Genomic DNA, 25,698 nt, shown 5'->3' with positions numbered 1-25,698 from the left:
ACGTAGCAATTAACACTTTTCATTTCTACATAAGCACAAAAATCGTGCACACAAAATTCATAAATCTTAAATTCAAAATCAAAACCCAAGTAGAAGAATGAAATGAAATAAGTAAATAAATGTATGTACAAGTTGATGACATTGAAACAGTCGAAGGTGAATTATTGATGGATTGATGCAAATATTTATAGCAAACGCATGACTGAATCTCATTATAAATGGAAATGTACACCGTTCCAATATTCCCGTAATAAAGTTGTAACGAAATAAATCATGCAGTATCACGAATCAATCTATAAATTACCGTGATTTTATTCATATGCTTCCTTTCTACCATAGCAAATGTTCATATTCCTATTTGTTCAACAAGTGTTTATGTATCAGATTAAAAAGACGGCACAAATTTGGAAGGCAAGATAATGAAATTTTGTACAGAACTAATTTTACTAAATATTTCCTGGAAAAGTCCCCGCCTGGATTTGCTCCTCCCACTTGGCCACCCACGCATTTGGACAGAGGGATGTGTACACCTTAAAATTAAATGTCATAAAATCATTAAAGGACTTAAATAACACGTGGCAGTATAAAATTATTACACGTCGGAAGTACTCGCAAGCAGCAAATTCCTCTCCTCTGGCTTTGACGCATCGTTTGTGGTCCAAAAAGCTCGTGTAGCAGTGCTTGGTCTGATTCTGGTTAGGAAAACGAGGGTCGAAGGGGGCTGTCTCCAATACGAACTAGAATTATATATAAAATTATTATCACAATAAGACGCAAAAATAATGGGCAGTTAGAAAATCTGGGTTTTCAAAATATCCACACCTTTCCCTATCTATCGCTTGAATGAAAAATTTTCAGAGGACGCAATTTCAAGATCGATGCCGGAAATTTTTACACAACTCAAGATGAAGGGAAAGTTACGGAAATTTTAAAACCGTCGGTTTGCTAACTAATGCATGGAATCAAGAAAAGCTTACCTCTTCAACATCTGCACCACCATCACCTGCCGCACCCCCGGCTGCTGCTCCTTCTTCACTCATGATGACGATCTTGACGACACGCACACAGATTTATTACAATGATACGGAGAAAAGGTTCTGAAATTCTTCTGGGTGATGAGACAAGCAGACGTGACAATTTGAAATTGTGATTTCATCATGCTACCTAAATTTTAGGAAAATCGGATTGAAATTTGCACGGCATGACAACGAACACAGATATTTTTACAGAAAATTCAGAGAATTCTCAGCCCGAGTCAGAGTTATTATGATCCAACTACTAAATATTCGTAATCGTCAAAAATGTTTTCATAATCTAGCATGTAAAATTTCAGGTTTTCTCGGAAAACTTCAAAAAACATAATGGTAGAATTCTTGGAAGACATGGTTGTTGATATAAAACAATTTATTGTTACGAGCTTTCGACGCTACAAAGAAACATGGGTCACTCACCCTGCTATCTCGTAATTTATTATTTCTAAATTTTACCTCATTCTTCAGTCTGTTGTGCTCTGGCATCTTGATGCCGAATTTCAGCTTTATTTTTCAATGAATTTCAGAAAGTAGTGTGGGCCATATCACAAAAAAATCATAAAATTTACTTCATGCATGTATTTGTTAATTTAATCTAACCTGACGAGGATCATATATCATACGAGCCTTACGCACAAACTAACTTGATTTCAAAGCTGCTGGAAAATCCCAGTTAATTAATTAGCATACCTACTAACAACACGTTTCATTTCATATTCACAGGTTTCAGATTCAGTTTCAAGTTCAAACTTTGAACTCAAAGATGTGCCAATAATCTAGCGATGACGCCTTTCATAATGCGAAATCAGAGAGTATCAGAGATTAAGTGGATTAAACTTTCCCGAGCTGTGATGAATTAATGATTCTACGCAGAGTAAGATTATCCCTTATCAAAAAATCACGGCAATAACTTAAATACACATATTTCACATGGACAAATATTTTAAAATTTACCAACGCATTTCATTTCACTCTCCATTTGTAGCTCTGTGCGACATGAGTATTAATCAAATTTATTTCTCAGGCCGTAATTAAGACCAAAAATGGACAGAAAGTCAGCCCCTGGACAAACTTATGGATATCGTAAGCTAAGCAATAGCAGCAGACTGTAAGAAAGTAGAAAATTATTGATTCAAAATTAAGTGGCCAGTTTAATTTAATTTGTTTAATTTGTTTAATTTAATTTAATTTGTCTATATAAATCAAACCAGAAGTTATCCACTTCCACCTTCCGCAGTTTTCCGGTGTCGTCCAACCACGCCCTGGATCATTCCCGAGGATTTTAAAGAGTTACAAATTGGATCATTTTCCCAAGAATTTCACGAAGGAGGTGCCATCCCCCCGCAACAGGCCGCAATTATTGCAAGCATAAGCAGTGGAAATAGCGGCAGCAGCAGTGACGATAATAATTCTCTTGACCTCAATGTTCTCTACATGGGAGACAACATTCCTGAAGAAGGAAATCGTGGTCAAATCGGGACAACAATTATTATTGACGACGACACAGCCAGGGAGACTTTCAAGAGTGAAAAGTCGGCAGAATATGGAAGGTTGTCCGTGAGTAAATCGGGGAGAAAAATGAGGATCTCGAAACCAAGAGTACTTCCGATGTCGGATAACTTTCTGTACTAATTAGAAAATCATGTGCAATTAATTATTAAGTCTTTTTCTTAGTGAGGCAAATACCTAACAACGAAAAAAATTTGCTAAGTATGCATTTACCCCACCCAAAAAAAGTGACATAAGTCGATTTCTCAGCCATTTCTCAACCGATTTTGATGAAATTTTGCACAGATCATTGTCAGGTAATTTAGAAAAGATGTGCTAGTCGACTTGGCGAATTTTTGATTTTTACCCAAGTTATGTGCCAAAATGTGCAAAAATTTTCCTCTGAAAACATATTTATTTTTATGACTCATAAGTGGTGTATCCCAGCATGCTCGCTTATTGAAAATATTTTAGTCAAAGTCATTCCGGACATTTTAAGCCCAAAATGACCTAAATCGGTTGAGAAATAACGGCGTTATTCAAGTTTGAAAATCAAAAATTTAATAAAAATATTCAAGGTGCCGATAATAACGGCGGTTGTGCAGTAAAAATAATGTCTTTGACAACCAAATTACAAGTTTTAAATAAACAAGGCCCCAAAAAATGGGAAATCTTAGTGAGTCAGCACAATCACAGTTAATAAATAAAATTAGATTGAATAACTTTTGCATCACCGCTCTCGGGATAATTTTTACTGGGTCCACTGTAAATTTAGTTTTGCATACGCATGAACTCTTGCATTCATTAAATTAATTGAGATTACAAGATGACGTTTTTACTATTGAACGAGAAGTTGAATAAATTAATCGATATGAAATATAATTGTGAACTGCGAATTTTAAATTTAGAAAGAGTTGAAAATCTACAATTTCGATATATAAATTTAGATATCCTATTAATTCCTATTCAGATGAAATCTCCAGACCCTTTGAGGGGGGGGCAATTATTCTAAATGATTAATTAATGCTTCCAGGAAAAATTATACCGAGAGCGGTGATGAAAAAATTATTCAATCTAATTTTATTTATTAACTGTGATTGTGCTGACTCACTAAGATTTCCCATTTTTTGGGGCCTTGTTTATATATTTTACTTTTAAATATATATGTAGAAATATAGTAAATAAATAAACTTTGCAATATTCTCTCTTGAAATGATCAATAAATTATAATTTTTCTCAATTTTTTCGTCCTTTTCTACGCATTGAATCGTAGATAGCAATCTAAATAATTGACAAATAAAGTAAACTTATTTCCTCTTTATTCACTAAAACTTCCGTGTAATCTAATTGATAAATAAATTATTTGATGTACCGACGTACACATGTACTTATTTATTAGCATGAACAAATTTCCTTATTTTAAATGAAAAATAATGCAATCATACACATCGCAGTAAATACATGTGCATTATGTAAATTAAAAAAAATACATCTGACCATGCAAACATAAAATATGCAAGAACTATTTAAGTCTCCATTTTTATCCGATAATGTCCGCCTTCTGAGCCCCAGAACTTGTGCTGACCCTTGTTCGACACCTTTACCGTATTTAATAAAAAATGAATCAGTCAATAATAAAGTAAAACTAACTTTTCATAACTTAATTTTCGGCTTTTAGTATCATGAAAGAAAATGCATATTACTTAACCTGATGATTCTGTCATTCTCGAAATTACGTAAGTTTTTTTAATAAACCCCTAATCTTCATGCAATTTACCAACAATTTTTCATGCTAAACACAACTTTTCTCAGAAAATGTATTGTACATAAGTATTTATATGCATGAAAATTGTGAAAGCGAAACATAACGAATATCTGTCTTGCCACTAATTTTGCAAAGTGCTTTTATTTAACACGGCATTTATTGTTTCATCCCACATATTATCGATCCAATACCCATCAATATTACATTAATTATTCAGTCCTTCAGCACTTTCGCGTGTCCATCCTCATTGTCCTTATCAATATTAATTAACCTGTGAATAACAAGCTTATCTAGCTAGTTCGAAACACAATAAAGTTTATGCTTATCTGAAAAAAAGTTGCACAAGTTGGCCAGGTGAGAGGATTACGTATCTTTCCACTACATACAAACACACAATTGTTCTGACTAAATAACTAAATAATACCTTAACCTTAACATCCACCAGATCATATGCTGCATGCATATTCATACACCCTTGATACTACTCAGACAGTTCAAGAGTCAGGTTCAAATGTTATCTTTTTTGTCAGAACTCTTAATACGAATGTAATAAGTATTTATCTTTGAGGATCTCTTGCAGTTTTTGAACAGTTGTCTCGTTTCCCAAAGTCGGGGTGGGGTCATAATTCGCGAACAACGGGACACAGTCTCAAATCTATTTGGTCTCTAAAATGGCACAATCCGCCATTTTGAATCTACTCCTTTTTAGCTTTATGTTATTTGGCGAGTCGATTCTTGCCGCAAAAATTGAGATTCATCACTTCAACGACATCAATAGCCAACTTCAGTCAATTAAAAGGGTAAGACTGCAAAATCAACGTAGGACTTGATGACTCATTACCAGGATCGTCAACATTTTAAATTATTTCTCGGCTCTTGGAATTTATTTTAAAATTCTGGACGACAAATTTGTAGTCGTGTGTTAATAGAATGACCATGAGTTTTTGAGCCAGTTTCGATGAGTTCCAATTTTCTGAAGGCTTCTTAAACTTGAGATCTCGTCCTTCAAAATCTGCCAAAATCTGGAGTGTATGTATATTTTTTAAAACTTGGCAACGACTACTTTCTCTACAAATTTGTCGTCCAGAATTTTATAATATAGTCCCAGAACCTAGCAGTGATTAGAAATATGCCGATTTTGGCGTCCCCATGAATCATACGTTAAATACATAAGAAATGCTTTAAATTGTATTTAATGTGTGATGTGTACGACTCACTTGCAGGGATTCGACCCAGATTACGAAACCATTCCCACGCCATGCGGTAACAGCTCAACCCCCGCCGAGTGTGAGGGTGGCATTGCAAATCTCATCTATCACATGAACAACACTTCCCCAGAACCTGGCGCTACTAAAAAGGTGCGAATATCCACCGGAAACTTGGTCGGAGGAGAGAATGGGTGGTTGTCCGTAAATCGATGGGATGCATTTGGAAAACTTCTGGGAAGATATTACTCGAACAACGGGGTGAGAAATTTTGGCTATACTGAAAGACGAAATCTAGAATGATGCAGAATGTTTTTGCAGACTGTCGATTTTATCCAAACGTTTGGCTACAAGGAGTTTGAGGCTGGTTTGGCTCGGACTCTGGAATACTTTCATATAAATACTACGAAAAAGATCGTACTGGCCAATGTGAATTGCAATGATTCCGGAGATTATGGAGATGACGAGCGAGACTTTTGCAAGATTAGGGAAGACGCGGCAGATTTTGCGGGGATCGGGACAGTGGGCGTGATTGGATTCATTAATCCATACGTGGAGGTAATATGATTTGAAATCAATTATGTATGTGCAGAGGGCGGACATGTATTTATTTTCAACTTTCCCATTTTATGAAAATTAACGGTCAAACGTTGTGGACGCGTTCCCAAACTCGCAAAAAAAGATCTAAAAAGTTTCAAAATATCTTAAATATAAATATTCAGATATATTTCTGTCATTGTTTGAAAAATACGTAAATATTTCGGGATTTTTCAAAAATATAATATAAGTTTTGTAAATACATACGTATCTATTTCAACAGTTTGAGGCAAATTACATTGATCAAAGAAATTTGACCTGGAAAAATCCAGAGCATCAATTTCAGGAATACAAATTTTCTGAAAATAATATCTTTACGATTTTTGGTCCATTTGGTACATTTTTGGTATATATTTCGTAAATATTTTGGCGTTCTTTCATAAATATTAAATATATATTTCAATGATTTTTCGTGAATACATAGCCGCCTTCTGATTATGTGATATAGCAAATAAGGTGACTGTGACTGGTTTTTCGTCATTAACAGGCCCTCAGTTCCCCCGGACGTTTAAAATTCGACCCAATCGTCCCCGCCTTAAAACGCGTCGCTGACAATTCCAAGTACAAAAGCCTCATCGCCATCGGAGACGGGAGCTTGGACATAGCAAAACAGATTCTGGAAAATGTTCCAAAAGTTAAGCTGGTCCTTTACGGGAGAGGATTTGGTGCGACGAGGAACATGAGTGGGGAGGCATTTCCCATGCCGTACAGAAACGGCTGGATCGCCACTGCTGGACGGTACGGAACCAGTTTCGGGAAACTCGTCGTTGACATCGATGATATCAGTGGGGAGATCAAACAAGTGACGGGAAAACTTGTCCATTCAGATCATGTCGATGGTACGAATAAGTAAATAAATTTGTTTCAGTGGCCGTGGAAGCCGTGGGGACATTACATTGTAGAATAGGGGTTTGTATAACAAGGCCAGATGTTGGGGACATCGAATAACCGTGGGGACATTGTCCCTCTGCCCACACACTTCCGCGGCCATTTATTATTATTACTTTCCAACATTTAAATAGAATATATTATAATTCAAATAGTTGCTCAAGACAAAATTCTGGAAGTTCAAAACTTTCTCATCAAAGTACAAGCTCTCGAAGATACCAAATTGGGCAAGTCGGTCTTCAAGTTAGAGGGGGGAACGCGATGCTGGAGGGATGAGTGCAACTTGGGAAATCTTGTGGCCGACGCCATGGTCCACTGCGCTTACAATGCAGTCGAGAATACGCCGGTGGATAAGCCCATAGTGGCGATTTGGCATGGAGGAGCCCTCTTTAAAGATTCCGTGATGGGAGGAAGTAAATAACTACCATTTTCGCGTGTTTTACTATATTTTAATATTTTAATTGACTATATTTTAAAGAGAACATCAGCGGTATGGATGTTCACCGATGGCTTCCCTACCACAATAGGGCGCATTTGGTTCGTGTGACGGGAGAAGTATTGTGGAGAGTTTTTGACTTGAGTGGATCTGGTATTACGGCCAGTCAAAATTCAGCAGTGAAGGATTGGGGACAATTTCTTCAAGTTTCGAGTAAATCTGAATTTTGTGAATTTTTTTTACATTTGAAGCTAGTGATTCCAAAATAGCCGTTCAAAACAGGTTTGGAAGACCAAAGTGTCCAAAGTAGAAAATGGGGAAAATGATACATACAAATTTTTCCATACAAATTTTTCCATACAAATTTTTCAGTTCTGATCGTTCCTCTGTTGACGTATAATATGTGCAATCTTGCATTAATTTTGAGCATTTTGGTGTATGTATGGTTTAGAAAATTTCTTAATTTCTCATAACAAAACATGTGAAAACAACTTTTTTCTTCAAATTTCTTGGAATATTAATTACACACCAACCAAAATGCTCAAAATTAATGGGAGACTACACATCTGTGCATAGATTTACAAAAAGTCGTTAATAAAGACTATTTGCCCCATTTTCTAATGTTGGACGCTCTTGGACACTTTTAAACTGGACAGTGTCCAAAAAGGTTCTTAGACGTTCAAAACAAAACTAAATTAAAATAAAGTTCTTTAATTTATGGATATGTAGACGGTCTGGAAGTGTGGTACAAGCAGGATGGCGTTGACGTGAAGGTGGACAGAATTAGGATTCTGGACGAATCCGAGGGAAAACCTGTGATGAGGGATATTGCGATGAATGCCGAGTACAACGTGGTCATCCCATCGTTTATCAAAGAGGGTCGCAATGTGTATGATCTTGTTAAGACTGCGTGGAAGCCGGTGAAGGATATTGGATTTGATGACGTGTGCCTTCAAAACTACATCGAGGCTTTGAAAATGGTCACGGTTGGATTTGAGGAAAGAATTTATATCAATGACCCTGTCAGCCCTAGCTGTGACCATCCTAAAAAGGGAGGAAACACGGCGCTCACGGTGTTCCGTAAGGATTTAATTATATCATAAATAATTAATTATATAAGAGTTAATTAATTAATCAATTCCTTAATCCTGTCCCTAGTGACCATCCTGTTCATGTGTGTCATCGTGGGAATAGCATATGTTGGATATCGCTACGTGTGGCCCAAACTAACCGGAAGGGCCCCGGGGGAAGCTCAGAATTTTAGAAATTTTTAATTACAAAAATAATTATGATAAATACAACGCACGAATGTATGTACATGTATATTGATTATTTAGCTATATTCGGCTGTATTATTATTACTAACTGACAATAAAATATTCAGAAACAGATAATCACTTTTGTCAAATTAGTTAATGTATGGAAATATTTATGCATCTGGCAAGCAAATCAGTTACTTTTGAACACATAATCAGTCGTCAATATTTTAAGACTTCTCATTCTAAAATTAACAATAATGCTCACTAATATATAATCATCAAATTCTATAGCACAATTGGCCACTATTGGAAGCTTTCGATACAATCCACTCTATACGTATGTATTAATAGCACACCATTATTGTCCACTATAATTTCCTCACTATGTACAATCACTAGCAAACTTTAACACCATCCAGATTATTGACAATTTTTGCGAGTTATAAGGCAACTATAATAGCCTACATTAGATATCAGCTAGGCTAATCATTATCATGACGTAATTTTTTTCCCTGCTAGATCAATTGAAGATCACTAAACAATCAAGTTGGTGTAATATAGAAGCGTCTAATTAAACCAAGAACGGTATTCGTGTGGCAGAGCCCCCCTCCGCGGGTAGAAGGTGTGTCGCTGGGAATATTTCATGAGATTGGTGACTGATGAGGTATAAATGTCGGCAAATCTGAAAAGTCGCTTTGAGAAGAAGGTAGGATTTAAATGGGTTCGGAATAAGCTGCCAAATTGTTGATTGAAGATGTGTTTGGTCTTTTTTCTGTGCGGATAAAAAAAATGTGAAATCGTTATTATGTAATATTTTTCATGACGAAATACAATTAATTTATGTCTTTTTTACCGAATAATGTGACGCTCTGACTGCCACTCTTTGATAATGTCTTGGACTTCAGGATTGTCGAGGTCTTGATACGTCTCCAGCAAGGATGTCAGAAATTGCAACCAGTTCATTGCATACTTGAAATCTGGTGAATTCAAAGTCTCGATTTCGTACTCTAGTTCTTTAATTATGGCCCCCGTTCGCCAGCCGTGATGCAACGTCACGTCGGCGAGATCAGTGTAGGCGTGGTCGCCAAAGTATACTACATTGTCTCCTTTCCACCCTGTGAGTTGTTGGAACTGCTTGAGAGTTCCTCCGTAATAGATGTGCCCTGGTTCAAATGAGTTGACCCTGTCCCACAATCGCCCCATGTCCGGGTCGTAACGACGAAACGGAATGTTATCGTTTGAGAAAAAGTGAGGCTTGCGAGCACTCACAACCGTGACGTCAAAAAGTTGCTGCCAATCTTCCCCAACTATGAAACGCAAGCCTTTGTCTCTGTTAATGTTAAAGGGGTGTCAATACATATGGATAAAATATGCAATTAGCCTGTGTATATTAAAGAGCTTACACAAATTGATAAGGGCTGTTTGTTATCAAAAATACTTTTTTCCCGCTATCCTTGAGAGTAACCAAGTATTCGCGGAGAAGGGGATGATACTCTAAATATTTTTTTGGGTCCTTCTCAACGACTTGGTGCATCAGGGGATGGATACTTTGTACAGACTCCTAAATAGGTCCAGACAAGGTACAGGTCATACATAATAAGGAAAATTAAGCCATTGAGTTCGCATTTTACTTACTTTGACATCCCAAAACAAACTTTGTGGATGGTAATCAATATTATTTCGATACAAGTATTCAACAACGTTGCAAAGTAGATTCATTTCCGGTACGGAGAAGAGATCTGCGAGCTGAATCATTTTCATAGCCCTGCAAAAACCATGGCGTGTGACAAGAGAGTTAAGGATTTAAAGGTAACAAGCATGCACCTACTTTGGGTCATGATACTGATTGGGGACCTCGACATACGTGGCAGGTAACCTTCTTCCCTGATAAATTTCCAAAACTTCGTCGTCCGAAACTGGCGTGAGACCTAGAAATGAAATAGGTACATACATTGCTCTAATTCATTAAAATATTATACTTGCAATAAAAAATTAATACAGACCTCTATAAACACAACCGAGCTGAACTTGAGTAAAACTATCGACCTAAAAAATATAAGATAGGTGTAATCTAAATAAATTCTAAAGGATATGTAATCAGTGTTAAGTGCGTTATTTACTTTAAGAAGTAGGCCGTGTTGAATATCGTAGTGTAATCCTCTAACAGCAAAATTAGGATTGTACTGGAGATCCTTTATTGCCTCGGGGTACTGTCCATGACATAAAAACAATTCAGTATATTTTACACGCACGTTTATTTTGTAAAATTCTACCTTAAAATTTTTTAGCAGCGCTTCCTTCCCCAGGTCATAAATTAGTTGTTCCAACTCTGGCGTGTACGAGGCCAACGTGTAATCATAGTCGAATCCGTATACGTCAATATTCCTAAGGTCCAGTCTGTTACATGAAAATACGGCGGTAGGATCCACGTCGTCAGGAAGTTTCTTGGCTATAAAATAAAATCACAACTTTACCATGTCCTTCAATTTCATTAAATTATTCATATCTAATTAGTTTCACCCACATTTGCAATAGTGCAGAGCATCGTCATACGCCTTTTTAAGGTAGGACCTTAGATCCGCAGCAGGGAGAGATTCAAGTCCATGCGATTTGTGGAAACTTGGCTGCGATATTTCCCCTGCGGATGTCGATGGCGCCTTATCAGAAACTTGGTGAAGCGCTTGGCTCGTGGGAAGATTGTTCACAATATATGGAACAAGTCTCGCCGTAGGGACTGGCCTTTTATTTCCAGGATCACTTCCACCCCCAGCGCTGCAGCAAGGTGCAGACAATCCCTTGTTCTTCGCCTGAGTATGAGACGAGGTCCATTTCTGCCCCTGCAAGTCCCATTTCTTCTGGACACTTGTGGTTACCATTGGCTCAAAAAGCAAGCGAGTACTGCGAAGGTTCCCTGAAACCAGGGTAGTCCAACTACTCCACGGATGGCGTAAACTTTTCATCAAGACGTCGGTAGGTTGCAAAAAAGGTAAAATTTTCCAATTCTAGGGGAGAGAATAGAAAATTGTAGTAACCAGCAAAGCAACCCAATTAACACTAAATCCTCAAACTCTGTAGTGTATGTTCTAGATGACAAATAAATGTCATACTTTCCCAATTTACCATTGTTTACACAATTAATTGATATTGTTTTTTGTTCTCGTACTAATCAAATCAAATATTTACTCCACTCCACTCTCACAGGAATAATATGATTACTTAATTTATTACCCAATTGTTTTATTTGGTGATGGATGACGTGCAGGGGAGAGACATGTGGTGAGTAAGCACTTATCCTTCCGCCAGATAAGTGCATCTGGACGACGAAAAACCAGTTTTTAAAGAAAGTTGCAATTATTGAATTTTACAAAAGATTGAAGTTCAAGGCTCTACGCATCTCTGTTTTTCGTGTGTTGATTGAGGTCTCGTGTGGCAATTTGCCGCTGCAAGGCAAGGCATGAGATTTTACAAAGTTGAGAATTTTACATGCAAATTTGTATGGTATTTCATCATTTTAAATTAATAAATTCATGGCATTACTGTAATTGATTTAGTGTCTATATTTATTTATACCCCTTGTGCCAGGCTGCATATGAACAATTCAAAAATGAAACGTATTGAAATTCACTTATAATTTAATTCTAGAAGACAGAATTTAAAACGTTTAAAATTGGAATTGATCTATATATATGCATTCTTCGCATGCATTCTTCGCATCACGCCGTATGATCACGCAACAGTGGGGATGATAAGTAATTTGCCACTAATTTCGCAAACGTATGATTTCAATTATCAAATTCAGCTCAAATCATAAACTTGGAACATGATTTTTGCAAGTTTATAACACCACTGCACTTTCACAGAGATATTGTGGTTTGGTTTTGTACCCTGGAGAAAGTTGAATTTGTCACAAATTGTATTTGTATGATTTTCCGACCCCGACGACATGCTAACTGGTCGTTCAGTACTGAAAGTGAAAAGGCAAACAAAGAAAGCATATAAAGCCAATTTGTCAATGCCCTCCTGCATGCATCTCAACTTGTGTAGTTTTCAAAGATCTGAGAAGTTAGATGCAGGTCATGTCGCAGAGATCATTAAATTATAATTCTTAAAGCTTATAGGATTAGTATTCTATCAAACGGCAAATAGCCACTTATTCGATTGACGATAATAAATAATAACACCGGAATGGAATCAAAGAACATTGATCTCTTTTGATTAGAAATATTGCGATTAGGGTTGGTCCCATCCGATCCGATAATATCCGATCCGTCGGATCGGATCGGATATTTTTATCCGACCATTTGCTACAACATGGTCGGATAGTATCCGATCCGATCCGATCCGATCCGATCCGATCCGATCCGATCCGACGGATCGGATTGGGTGGGATCGGATACATGTTATAGTAAGTGGTCGGATAATCTCGGATAATCCGATCGGATCGGATCGGATCGGATGACCAACCCTAATTGCGTTTTATGCAAATGACGATGCATACTTATATACAGATCTGTTTCTAAACCTTGCAAAACACAATAAGATTATTTTCATGTATTTAACAGAGCAGATTAATAACTCAATCAAGTAGCTCAACTTATCTTCACATCTCATATGTATCACTTCCTGATAACGTAAACCCGATAAGCATAATAATTTCACAGTTATCTAACTTTCACCAATTAACTAGCTATGCATTTGATAAAATCTTTAGATCAAATGTAAATTTTCATGGTGAATGCTCCGTATGCTTCATTCGTTCATTTCCGTTTTACGCGTGCGCCGGGTCAGACAGAGCAGCAGCAGAAATCAGTAGAGCTTTCATCCAGCAACAACATAGAATTCCATTGAAACGAAGGGCGAGTAAGCTGATGCGTGATCTATTGTATTGAGTGCCATTTTACCAAATCAACATTTCCACAAATATCAAAATTTCTGTAAATTCCTGAACTATGACGGTTATCACAAAACCGTTGAGTGGGGAGAAGAAGCCGGGGGATAAGGTTCCCCTTGTTCTGCCGGTTAATGCTGAGGTAGGAATAATTTAATTTTATAAAAACAAAATATTAGTGTATTGATTGATTGGTTAAGAATTTTTGAGATTCTTCATCTTTTAGTTAGCATTACTTTTAGGTTCGAGTTTTTGGAGTTTGACACTTTGTATTTCTAATTTTGTAGGGCCTGGATGCTGAAAAAGGAGGCGCTGGAGCGCAACGGTTAAATGAGCGATATCATTACATTCTTCGCAACCGAGCGGCTCGAGTGTCCTCAGCGACCATGCTTTGTCTCCTTATCATGGCCCTGTTGGTCATGACGGTTGGACTCTTTGGGGGACTGTATATCTACAAGCAAATGTCCAGGGCAAGGGTAAGTGTTTCTCTTTGTTGTGATTTATTTACTGTTCATCGTCTTCAACAGTTGATGATAGGTAGACGTTGACCTAGTTTCAGAACGATAAGCTAAATGACAGAACAGCAGCCAGTTGAGAGTAAATCTTATCAGGATGTTCTGCTGGCTTGTTGTGCATTATAAACATTTATAAATAGATAAGGTATCGGCATATGGATCATTTAACAATATAACGCTGAATTATTTATACTTTTTGTCCAGGATTCAGATTTATTAACTGATCCGTATCAAAAGTCTAACCTAATTTACCAATCTATTCAACTACCACTCAATTGTGCCATTAAGCGAACATGGAGGATTATTTTGATCCCAATTTATCACGCCCACAATTCAGAAGTAATACTATAGCGAGTTAAATTGCGGACGAAATAGTCGGCTGGATGCATGGCCTTCGTTCGTTTGCGAGTCATTAGATACAGGAATTTAATGAGTCATTTATTTTGCATTTAACTAACTGCATACTCCTAACTATTGTATAGACTCGAATATTCACCAGGCATTTTACATGACTCATTTTAGATTAATATAATCTGTGCTCAAGCATAACTGCATACACGTCTGGTTATAATCGGTATTTAATTTCTCTTTGTTATTATTATTCCAACAGCTCCAAAAATGGAGAGGATGGTGTAATGTCCCTTATCTAACGGAATCTCCATACCACAGTGGACGAATTGATCAGAACTTCAGGGACTCGGAACTGAATGATCCCCTCTTGGGCATGCAAAAATTGGAAGGAGCAAAGAAGGTGGGAATTAATCAATTTATGCGAACAAGAACGAGATCGAACGAGAGTTCGATTTATTGTAATTTAATTAGTAAATTATGTATTGTACTCAGCATACTCATTTTTGCATGTTAATTATGTCAATTCTCTTTGTATATGTTCTATTCTGTCCATTAATTAATTCCATTCCATATGTTTGCAAATACCTTACCATAAATTTTTATTTATTTTTTGTTATCTTATTATTTTGCATGTTTATTTTATGTAGATTGACAATGATGGTTTGAGTAATTGGTACGATCCTTCTGACCCCGATGCTGAATCTTACCAGGACACCAACTTTTTCCGTGAGGAGTTTGAAATCGATTTGACTGATGAAAAGTACACCAAGGTTGAAGTGCCCGATTTCAAAAATGGACGACTCGGAAGATTCATTCATGAGTTCGATTCGGTATAAGAAATATATTTTCTGCACCTCATCTGGTTAGATCGTCACAAAATTCTAATAATTTACTATATTGTACAAATTAGAACAAAACTGCTATCGTTGATCAAACTGGAAAGCGATGCTTCATTATGCCACTCGATCGAGAAAGGATTCTGCCCCCGAAATCCATGTACGATATGATTGAAAAAATGTGGAAAGGTAACAAACAATATAATATCAAATGTTGTAAAGGATAAATCGCTGAACTATGCATTTTACTCTGTTCCATGAATTATTAGGGTATTATTCCGTGAATACGCAACGTGTCCGTGAAAACATGAGGGTCGTGCTGCCTGCCGTTGATGATCTGTCCGAACTAGGAGAATACATTCAGCAAGAATGTGAAGACAAGACGACATACCGTCTGGAAAAAGCTACTGACAGAGGTATGTCATTAAACATTAAGAAATCGACAACCTCACTTCACCTTAAATATTGTTTTAAAATTACATTTCCAGTTTACAAGCGGTCAATCTCAAGTGCTCATGAGCTCCCATTCACCGAATTTGCTGGATTATACACCATCGACTACGACATTGTTAATCTGGATCAAATTGGGATTCAAGAGCATCACTAATTCAAATACGATTCTATAACACCCATCCATTTGTTTTATATCTTTATGTTCCGTGAAAGATTGGCGATTACTACGTACGTACACAATTTATTATAACCTGTTCCTATTTCAAGTATTCACTTATAGTTTATAGCTTATTAAATTCTAGTATTGTATATCTAATTCCAAGGTTTATAATATCGTTTTGCTGCAATGCAATTGCATATAATGCTTAGAATTTACCTATCGTTGATGTTTAGCGTTTATGAGTTCTCATCATCCAATCAGTAATCGTTCAATCATTTTACATTATGATACGGTAGGATAAGACACAATAATGTAAGTGAAAATAGAGTATATATATCTATATAATATTTCTTAGCGTGGAGTACCCATGTCTGTCTATTAATTTAATTTCCAAAAGTGTCCGAACGTGCGAGATATTGTAGGTCACTTCACTGATAATGCAGCGGTAAAACTCCCCATCCAATTTTTGTTTATCTCATTTGTTAACTACTATTTACATGTATGTATAGTCAGAACCATCATTGTCGTGCAACCGTGCTAACAATCATATAATTGTCTATACCAACCAAAAACTAAATTGTATTTATGTGTGCGTTAAAACTACAAGTCAGAAACACACGACAATTCGTTATCTAAAAAAAATAGGGCAAAATATTCATGTCCGCCCCCAAAAAAGGTCTCCTAAATATGCCAAAGTCTCGACCCGATGGATATAGTACGAAGTAACATTCCGCAAGATTTTCGGACTATTTGTCAATCAATTTTTTGAGGGAATTATAAATATATATAGCTCGCATAATCTATTGTTACTTAACGGTGGTGACCTGTATATTTGTGTGTTAAAAAAGTAGATCTTAGTTCAAATTTAGCATTTACATAACTTACATGACAAAAAAGTGTACCACATTTCAGAAATAATAAAAACACCACCAACCAACTCTCTTACTTAAACCCAAAAAAATATACTTACCCCGCTTAAACGCTTACTGGTTATCATTCCATATAAGTACATGTACATACATACATCATATTGATTTGATCCCCGAGATTGGGTTGGCTGGTGGTTCTCAAGGTGAAACTGTTTTCTCATCAGCTTAGTTTTGTTCCCGAAAACATTTTAGACTAATCGACCACGTCCAGGAGGAATAAATGGAAAGGTCCACTTTCCCTGATCAGATTCATCCCAACATCTCGCAACCCCCAAACCAAACTTCTTCTTTTTGCAGCAACAGCAATATCTCTCCTCGAGGAGTACCACATCACGACCACCGCCATCACGGCTTGTCTTTCTTCCCTCCCTCCTCCCTCCCCGCCTGCAGTTGACATGACATGAAAGAAAGAAGTTTGTCCAAGGCAGGTTCACATTACGGGAGAGAAAGCCAGAGAGAGAGACGAGTAGACATAAGATACTTGAATCAAGACTTGACTTTTTCATACGAGCAGAAAGACCCAACGACGACCAAGACGACTACCTTTCTCTCCATCCAATCCATGCATGCACATGTAGGACTGACTTTTGCCTAGAATCCTTGAGCTAGTCCTCCTCCTCGTCCCTATAATAAATACTTGGTAGTGGAGGTAGAACTGGGTCTTGAAGCGGATGGATGGATGGATGGATGCAGACTTGACATCCTTTTCAGGCAGAGAAAGCAACCTGAACCTGTAGGCAAGAGTTTCCCAAGAAGGAGGAAAGGAAAGGTAAGGAAAAGTGGTCGTCCTGGTCTCGTTGGAGAAGCACCCGAAGCCAAACCAAGTCCGTTATTGTTGTCGTTCCATGTCCTGTAGGGCACTTATTATTATTATTATTATGCTCTCTCTCCTCCTCACTCATGCAATATTAGAAAATTCATATTTTCTCCAAAAATCTCGACTTATTGCAGGGTGGGCCGTTAAGAAAACTTGGGGTGCAGCCAAAAAGAAGGAGAGATGTCTTCGGTGCCAATATTGTCAAGAAGAGGAGGAGGAGGAGGAGGGGAGCTAGAAATTTTGATGGTGTCCTTCCCACCACGAGCAGCAGCTCGATCCGACAAGCTATTGACACATTAAGTAAAGTGAAAGTGACCCAGAATGTCGTATAGTTTCAAGCAAGGGAGAAAGTTCATTTGATTCTCAACATCGCATTGCATCTTCTCCTTCGTATACCGATAATACGACCACCTACTACGACTATGTACATCCATCCATTGCCCACTTTCCCTGTCCGTACTGTCGTGTCCTGCTTCTTCTGGTCCGTGGCATGTACGTGTCCGCGTCCGCCCGTCCTTCTTCTTGATCCATTTCTTCAAAGGATAGGCGACGGAAGGGAGAAGGAGCACCAACCATATTATATTTTACAAAGTTTGCTTTGAGTTTCCTCTCCTCTCCTCTTCTGCTGTGTGGCATGGCTTCTGGTCGTCCTTGTCGTTGCCTCTGCCTGCCATCATCTGCACGGGTCGGTTTGGTCGGTCGGTCGGTGTGAGAGAGAGATGCGAAAGGACAAAATTGCAGTAGTGGCATTTGGAATTCATCCAATAACATCTTTCAAGATGATCCTACTTCAAGCAGAGTTACGCTGCCGAGAACGAGCCCAGAATGCGGTAGTTCTTTCTTCTTCTTCTTCTTCTCCTTGGGTGAAAGCTAAAGGGGAAAATGTATGGATGCGATGCAAGGAGTTGGTTGGTTGGTTGGTGCAGAGTAAAAAAGAAGAAGGTAAAAGTGTCTTATTCCGTATACCATTTCCTCCTCTCCTCTCTTCTACTTTCTCTTTCTCCACTGTCTTTACCACCATTAAATTGAGAGGAGTAAGTGCGATTGACTTGACTATACGATAAAATAAAGTCTTTTCCTACGTATGTACATACCCCATTCCGTTGGATTGGGTGGAGAGAGTTACTCGTCGTAGGCCAGTTCGACCAGGAAGGGTTTCCTTTTGCGAAGGGGATTTTACTACATTTCTTGCAAGGGAAAGGAGGAAATAAGAGAAATGCGAGGTGCAAGATACTGGGAGAAAGTGCGAGAAATAAAAAAAACTGTTTAAGTATGTTATGATGCTAACAAAATTTTATAATTCGTATTTTTTAAGCAGGGGGGATATTTTATATTTTCTGTGATAATTATGCTTCCAAACGGGTCTGGATGCAATTTATCTGAAAAGATTTTTACAATCAAATTCCAAACGGTTTGAGTTATTAGGACATCGAAATCACGCGTAATTGCACAAAATTACGGCATCAAGCCACGCGCCGTATGAAATATAGCGTCGGGACGTAGTTTCTTGCGCCTTACATTTCTTGCAGGTCAAAATACCCGCAAACAAAACCACTTTCTCCCCGTTATTTCTTGCACGTGGTAATTTTCACCCGAAACACTGCACCCGGTACGGGATCACTGGTACCTGCTAAGAAGGCGACTCTACTACGACGAGTTGAAACTCTAACGGATTTTCCTTTCTGATAAAAAAACGGAAAGAGAAAACTCTTGCTTGAGTTGAGAATGATCAAAAGTCGATATAGGAAAAGACGCATGAAATGGAAAACACTAATATTTTTGTAACGTTTTTTTCTACACATTTTTTTCCCACCTATCTATTTTGCATCCTCTAATTTAATGTTATGTAATGCGTACTTGAATTTGGTTTCAAAGATGCGATACCAAATTTTGTAAGTGCAAAAAGCTACTCACTCATGTCTACCACTACACATTAGCAAATAGGATTGTTTAGAATTTATGTACCAGCCTTGTTGGCTACCGTATATTTAAATATTACGCTATTATGTAATATTGTGTTACATACGAGGCACGAAATAAGATATGCAAACACTTATCTTCTTTACATAAGTGTATAGCGCAAAGTATGTATTGTGTAATGTTTCATTTTGTAAAGAGGATTGTATCACGTGGTGGGTATGGAATGGACACCAATTCGAATCTTCGCCTCTTGCATTTGACATTCTAAATTCAATTATGTCGCTAAAACCCATTTTATGTACTTAACCAGTTACATTCGTCGGATAGTGCTTTTGTCTTTGCTGTCTTTCTGGTTTTGTGAGGGATCGTATTTAATCATCCGCACTTTTCTATTTCCTGGAAGACTTCTAATGGAGGTGTCCCAGCGTAAGCTCTCCGATTTTGACCAAACTAGTGTCGATCCATGACATATTTAATGGATATGAAATTTGCAAAAGAAACCATCTCCCAATGGGCACGTTTGGCGGAGATATTTGCATCCGAAGAGGAAAAAGCGCACAGCAAAGTTGAAAAATTTTACACTTTCCAAATTTACTACGCGTTTTCTCCTCTGGTCAAAATATCTCCATTGTTATATGGAAATATACAACTGTATGTAAGTACACTGTTAGAAATCTGGTATAGTTACGAAATCCCAGGTTGTGATTTCTTGATATTAAAGTACATAAATAGCCACCGCTTGGAATTAAAATTATAGAAATTTGCTATATATACGGTAAAACTTAAATACCTAGCTATGCTATTACCACAACGTATTTCTCACTTTGGTTGAATCATATATCATGAATATTATTTTAATCCTGTATTTCTAAGAGTGCATGTACATATGTAAATACATCTGAAATAACCCATAATTTTACCTTAAACACATAAATAAATTGATATTTTAGCAAAAAAAGTATGTGTGTACGTGTCACCTTTGTAGTTTGCTGGGAGAGTCGTAATCTATTTTCTCATCTTGATCCGAGCTAGGATTGGATGGTGCAGTATTATATTTTGTGGACTCGCTTTGCCTCAGATCTCGTCTCCTATTTGGATTTGGAGTTAGCGAGGCTTGCAACCTCTGAGTCAAAGGATGGATGAATAAAGTCGAATCAAGTCGGATGTGACCTTTCGTGATTCAATTTAGAATTTGAGTAAACCTGATTGTCATTGTGATTCGTTTCTGGTTGATCGTCGCCAAAGTCAAATAGTCAATTGATCCGAATGTATGTAGGTCTTCCTCCTCCGCCTCCTCCTCCCTGTGAACCACGACTTATGCACATGTTTACATTTGCTGCTTTCTTCCTTTTAGCAAATACTGTACGTTACTTAAGCTCTCCTCGACATACATACGGAGGTAGCTTTGCTTTGTAGCAAATCAACATTTATTGACACTTTTTAACCAAAGCCGTTCATAATGTAATGCAGGTTTGGTTTTCATCTTTAGACAGATATGGTATGGTATTATATTGAGTAAGATAAAAGAAAAATGTGTGTGTGATTGTCTTGAGTTTATTAAAGTAATTGAATTTCATTAAAATATTCATGTTTCATGTTTTGTTGCTGATCTAAATTACTCGTAAAATATTAACAATCAAGAGATTTATAGGTTATTAAGTAGAGAAAGTCGCCGTTCGTGCAAAAGTTGTTGGTTGAGAAACCAATTGGACATATAAGTTTTGGATGCATTTTTGTATCAATTTGTTTTATTTTCATGTTTTTTATCCATTTTTGGGAAATATGAGACTCCATAACTAAATATGCATGACATGGTGTCACGTTTTTCTCGCATGTTTATCTGACCAACAACTTGCATATGTATATTTCCACCTGGTTTTGAAGGCGACAGCTTTTGCATGAAAAGCCACGATATGCATGTAGGTGGTCTTACTGGCCTTTTCGTACCATGAGAAATCGGGTTCAGCGAATGTTTGTATGTACAGATCAGGATTGTAGTTGGATGACCAATAAAAAGAGGTGTGTCCAAAGTATGTACCAGGTTCATTTGCGTATCTACTTTCCCCGTGGTGAAAGCAGAGTCCACCTCGTTCTGTTTCGCCCTTTGGAGAACTACAGCCCTGGAAAATATGCAGGTAGTCAAGTCAGTACATTCAAATTTTATATCATTACCTAACTACATGCAATGATTTTTTAGGAAACAGTAAATATGTATGCAACTAGAGAATACATATGTATGCAGCATATTTAAATTGCAGGAAAAAAAGATAAAGTGGCTTCGTTAAGGCGAAAAGAGTACAGTTTCATGATGCAAAATAAGGATTTATATATCAAAAAAGATAAAGGGTTGATTGCGGATCCACCCTCTTCTCCTACTAACCACGCACACATTTTATTTTGTTTAGAATGTTGTGATTTCATGTTCATCTCTCATATAAAAAATATTACTTTTTATTTATGATTTTGACCAGACATGAAATTATGATTTTATCTTTGATACAATTTCGTAGGTTAATTTATGAAATGATTTTCTCTGCACTTTATCGTATTGCAAGTCATTTATTTATAGCATGTATGTACGTATTTATTTAAATATAAGTGAGCAAGGTCATTTTGTACATATTTACAGTTTGTTAAACTTACAATGGAGGTCTCACGGGGTATGCTCTCAGATTTTGACCAAATTAGTGTCAATCGATCACAAACTTAATTAATACGAAATTTTCAAAAGATACGATCTCCCAATGGGCACGTTTGGCAGAGATATTTGCATCCAAAGAGGAAAAAAAGTCTACAAATTTAACACTTTCCAAATTTACTGGGGGGTTTCTCTTCAGATGCAAATATATCTGTCAAACGTGACCATTGAGAGATCGTATATTTTGAAATCCATTCTCCAATTTTCATTGTTAGATTGTACTAGATAATTCTTAGCTATTCTTAACTGTGTCATTATTTTTGCTAAATATAAATTTATTTTGATCTTACCCCAAAATACGCATTATAAATATAAGGACTTGAGGAGTGTCTTCACCTTCACAAATTTTAACAAATTTAATATTTAAATTTTGTAAAGATTGGTAGAATTGTTTTCTGCCTTGTAAAAAAACCTTATCTTCGGATGTATCACCGTTTTTAAATAACAAGCTAGGAAAAATGGAATCAAATTAAAGCAACAATCTTTACCGTAAAAGTCGAAAATGCAGAAATTTTACAAAATTTAGGTAGACTATTTCACTAATCTCATGACCATGGACATATATTTGTCATCTATCTTAATGATTTAAAGAAGTTATAATTCATTAGAATATATTACTGGCGTCAAATTAATTCAAAAATTGTATGTATATTCACACCAAATTACGGTATATTCAGAATCCCGAGCATTCCGTTTCGAACTGTGTCATGCATGTCTATTAATCTATCTTCACCATAATAAATCCATTGAACATGTAGCTTTGTTCCGCAATAACACGAAAATCCTGTCGGGAGGAGTTACCCCAATCAGATTTATATCATTAACAACGCACCCTCCAACAAAAAGCATGCCTATGAAATGACTGCTAAATAATACTCTACATACATAAATACATACGGATTCCAGTCAATTTACACACACAATTAAGTACAATGATGATATTCATCCATCCAGTGACGAGGGATGCTATTCAACGCTTTTTGAGCAGACATAACAAAACTGCAAAACGAGACTCTCGTCATTATACGCGTGCAGTTGAACACGTTCCTTTTCTCCCAACTTTTACACAAAGCATTATTTATATGCATACGTTCACCCATTGCATTGCTCTCGCTCGCACTAACGCAACTTTCTTGCAAATTGTCTCAATTATTAGCGGAGTACGGATATGTATTTCTTTTCTACTTTTTAATTTGACGACGACTAACTGTTAGACTTTGTCTATGTGTCCCTTAACTCGTATAGATTACAAACATTTCATTTTTTTTAGTTTTCAGATATATAAAGATGCTCGTAAATATTCTCGCTACTATTTGATAAATACGTAAATCTTTTAGATATTTTTTTAAAAATATATATTTTGCAAACATTTTAAGGCGAAATTTTTCTGCTTAAAGAAATTCGACCACAAAAATCCATATTCAGAAATACAATTGTTTTTGTATCTATTCGTAAGTATTGTTTTTTAAAAATATTAAATACATATTTCAGCAAATTTTTCTGAAATACATATCCACCCTCTGATTATATGTCCTGCCGGCTACCATAGTTTGATCCACAGACAGATTCAGAATGATGACACACACAGCATGACAAGATAGTCAATTTATAAGTGTTTGCTTAACTCGAGCCGAGCTAAATTAGAAGGGGGAATTTTTTTGATACCACCAAAGTTAGCCTCCATTCCATCCCACTCGTTAATTCGTCCGAATTTTACTGTACACGAATTAAGGCAGACGAGATTTAGTAAGTACAACGGTCAATCATCTAAATCAGTTCTTAAGTGCAACCACTTCAACATCCATTTCCTTTCATCACTGCTTGCGCTTAATCTGTGGCAAGCTTAACGATGCAGGAATATTATAAGTAAATGTCTTCCATCTTGTATTTCGTTTCGTGCAAATAGAAATAAGAGAGCAGTTTAAGTGTGTGTAAAGTGTGGCATGCAAATTTTTGTGAATCGAATACACACAACCATTTGAAGGTAAGATATACATATATGCAAAACAATGCAATTTTATACATACAACCGTAAAGACTATTTCATTGCTCGGGAAACACGTACATTTTCATTGAGCTTGCCGTCATCAAAAGGGAAATAATTTTGATACGTTTCCAATCCAACTTTCAATTACTTTTCCCACACATGCATATACGTAGCAGATTCCTTGCTCATGAAGGTGTGTGAAGTATGATCATAAACACCAGACCGAGAAGAAGGAAGCTTACATGAGACTAAACATGCAATGAACGGCATTCCGTAAACTTTCTCCCCAGCCAAGTGTTTACATATATTTACAATATTTCGAGCATCAAAGTCCCATTTCGTGTTAATAATCGACTGTATCACGTCAGTCACACGAAGAATAATAAATCTTAAAAATATTGAGAAAGCTGAACAACTCATTTGTACAATTTTCTGTATAGCCAGTACTGGTATAAACTTTAATTACATCTTTGAAATAGAGGTGTTTAAAATGTACAAATCATGGTCAAACGTAAATCTGGAACAACAAACTCTAGGCGTTTACTTATTTGTCAAAAGCGATGGAAAAGCGATGGAAATTGAACGAGAGCCGTCTTTTTAAGCTTCTCATTACTGACTACATTCTTGGATGATTCTTTTCCCTGTAGTATTTGTAATCATAACCTCATCTGTAAGAATAAGAATGGATTTCTACTCTAGTTTAGTAATACGCATTATGAAACCAGTGAGGAAATGTCATTCTTTCCTGTCTGTTTCATAAGTAGGTATCCCCACGTAGTGAGCAGTCTCCTCCTAACTTAAGTTAGCAGCGTATGGGGCAAACTTTAAATCACTCGCATCAAAAGTGAGACAGAGAGAGAGACTATTGACACGAGATTGACTTGCCCCCTGAATTTGGCTTGTCATGCATGCATGCATATATCCTCCCATTGTTTTCCCCTATAGTGGAGAAGCAAAGTCATCCGTAAAGGCTGATATCAAGTCCTTTTTCTCCCAACTTTCACCCACCGTGCATGAGTCTCTGGCACTTACTTACTTTCTCCCTCCACCTGCATCCACTCTGCTGGATTATATTAGTTGACGGCGAGCCCAACCAGCATTAGATGATAAAACCTTGGAACTTTCTTGTGCTGTTTTATGCTCTTTGGTCTTAATGCATAGTCAAGCAGTAAAGTAAAGTGAGAGTGAAGGGAGGAGGGCTGGCTGGCTGGAGTTACACAAGTCCATAACAATATTTATTGCTGCTGTGGATGTAAAACTGAAACTACGACGGTTCACCTTTCTCTCCCTTTCTCTCTCGCCTGTCGAGTGTGTCACCTTTCTCGACAAACTCACCTCCGCTGCCATGCCTCGAATATATTTTCATTACTGGAATGACATACATGGAGCAGAGATGAACCGGCAGGTAGACGTGAGACGGGGAAAAACGTATACTTTTCCCAATTCAACATTATGATTCCCACGTTTTTAGAGTG

At 37.0% G+C, this 25,698-nt stretch overlaps 6 protein-coding genes and 1 long non-coding RNA gene across 10 annotated transcripts in view; 4 read left to right on the top strand and 3 right to left on the bottom strand.

Moving 5' to 3' along the window:
• Positions 1-271: 271 nt before the first annotated feature.
• Positions 272-2,096, bottom strand: LOC110856558 (cytochrome c oxidase subunit 6B2). 2 transcript variants are annotated; one of them, XM_035857120.1, is made up of 4 exons: positions 1,986-2,096; positions 978-1,164; positions 597-737; positions 272-530 (listed from the first exon to the last, which is right to left on the bottom strand). In XM_035857120.1, the coding sequence occupies exons 2-4, from the start codon at positions 1,038-1,040 to the stop codon at positions 447-449; spliced, it is 288 nt and encodes a 95-aa protein (XP_035713013.1). In that variant the 5' UTR covers positions 1,041-1,164; positions 1,986-2,096; the 3' UTR covers positions 272-446. The 2 variants fall into 2 exon arrangements, with proteins under 2 accessions (XP_035713013.1, XP_021960735.1); XM_022105043.2 differs by lacking the exon at positions 1,986-2,096 and having other exon boundaries at positions 978-1,958.
• LOC110856557 lies at positions 1,983-3,759 on the top strand. Of its 2 annotated transcripts, none has more exons than XM_035857119.1 (2): positions 1,983-2,139; positions 2,246-3,759. In XM_035857119.1, exons 1-2 carry the CDS (start codon positions 2,075-2,077, stop codon positions 2,661-2,663), a joined length of 483 nt encoding a protein of 160 aa, XP_035713012.1. In that variant the 5' UTR covers positions 1,983-2,074; the 3' UTR covers positions 2,664-3,759. The 2 variants fall into 2 exon arrangements, with proteins under 2 accessions (XP_035713012.1, XP_021960733.1); XM_022105041.2 differs by having other exon boundaries at positions 1,998-2,139; positions 2,243-3,759.
• LOC118437771 lies at positions 2,925-4,682 on the bottom strand. The gene is made up of 2 exons (XR_004836335.1): positions 4,228-4,682; positions 2,925-4,117 (listed from the first exon to the last, which is right to left on the bottom strand). It is a non-coding gene; the product is annotated as an uncharacterized LOC118437771 (long non-coding RNA).
• A 111-nt stretch (positions 4,683-4,793) lies between these two features.
• On the top strand, positions 4,794-8,804 carry LOC110856508 (protein 5NUC). Its single transcript, XM_022104988.2, has 8 exons — positions 4,794-5,084; positions 5,508-5,750; positions 5,811-6,047; positions 6,574-6,925; positions 7,130-7,387; positions 7,453-7,623; positions 8,140-8,490; positions 8,569-8,804. Exons 1-8 carry the CDS (start codon positions 4,956-4,958, stop codon positions 8,682-8,684), a joined length of 1,857 nt encoding a protein of 618 aa, XP_021960680.1. The 5' UTR covers positions 4,794-4,955; the 3' UTR covers positions 8,685-8,804.
• Positions 8,732-12,108, bottom strand: LOC110856509 (5'-nucleotidase domain-containing protein 3). The gene is made up of 10 exons (XM_035857118.1): positions 11,898-12,108; positions 11,194-11,671; positions 10,943-11,118; positions 10,790-10,879; positions 10,673-10,715; positions 10,498-10,597; positions 10,305-10,434; positions 10,073-10,230; positions 9,523-9,999; positions 8,732-9,441 (listed from the first exon to the last, which is right to left on the bottom strand). Exons 2-10 carry the CDS (start codon positions 11,627-11,629, stop codon positions 9,237-9,239), a joined length of 1,815 nt encoding a protein of 604 aa, XP_035713011.1. The 5' UTR covers positions 11,630-11,671; positions 11,898-12,108; the 3' UTR covers positions 8,732-9,236.
• A 1,354-nt stretch (positions 12,109-13,462) lies between these two features.
• On the top strand, positions 13,463-16,833 carry LOC110856580 (integral membrane protein 2B). Of its 2 annotated transcripts, none has more exons than XM_022105064.2 (7): positions 13,463-13,699; positions 13,845-14,033; positions 14,683-14,823; positions 15,134-15,253; positions 15,334-15,448; positions 15,529-15,675; positions 15,748-16,833. In XM_022105064.2, the coding sequence occupies exons 1-7, from the start codon at positions 13,619-13,621 to the stop codon at positions 15,864-15,866; spliced, it is 912 nt and encodes a 303-aa protein (XP_021960756.1). In that variant the 5' UTR covers positions 13,463-13,618; the 3' UTR covers positions 15,867-16,833. The 2 variants fall into 2 exon arrangements, with proteins under 2 accessions (XP_021960756.1, XP_021960755.1); XM_022105063.2 differs by having other exon boundaries at positions 13,466-13,699; positions 15,071-15,253.
• Positions 16,834-23,758: 6,925 nt separating this feature from the next.
• LOC110856555 (acetylcholinesterase) overlaps positions 23,759-25,698 on the top strand; it is a 49,127-nt gene continuing 47,187 nt past the window's right edge. The window contains exon 1 of the mRNA XM_035857113.1: positions 23,759-24,220. The gene's annotated coding sequence lies outside the window, so the exon portion shown is untranslated. The remainder of the gene's footprint in view (positions 24,221-25,698) is intronic.

Source organism: Folsomia candida, unplaced genomic scaffold (assembly GCF_002217175.1).
Source record: "Folsomia candida strain VU population unplaced genomic scaffold, ASM221717v1 Fcan01_Sc016, whole genome shotgun sequence".
In the NCBI taxonomy this organism is placed as follows: Eukaryota; Metazoa; Arthropoda; class Collembola; order Entomobryomorpha; family Isotomidae; genus Folsomia; species Folsomia candida.
The sequence above is the reverse complement of the archived record's forward strand: the minus strand, read 5'-3'. Positions and strand labels throughout refer to the sequence as shown.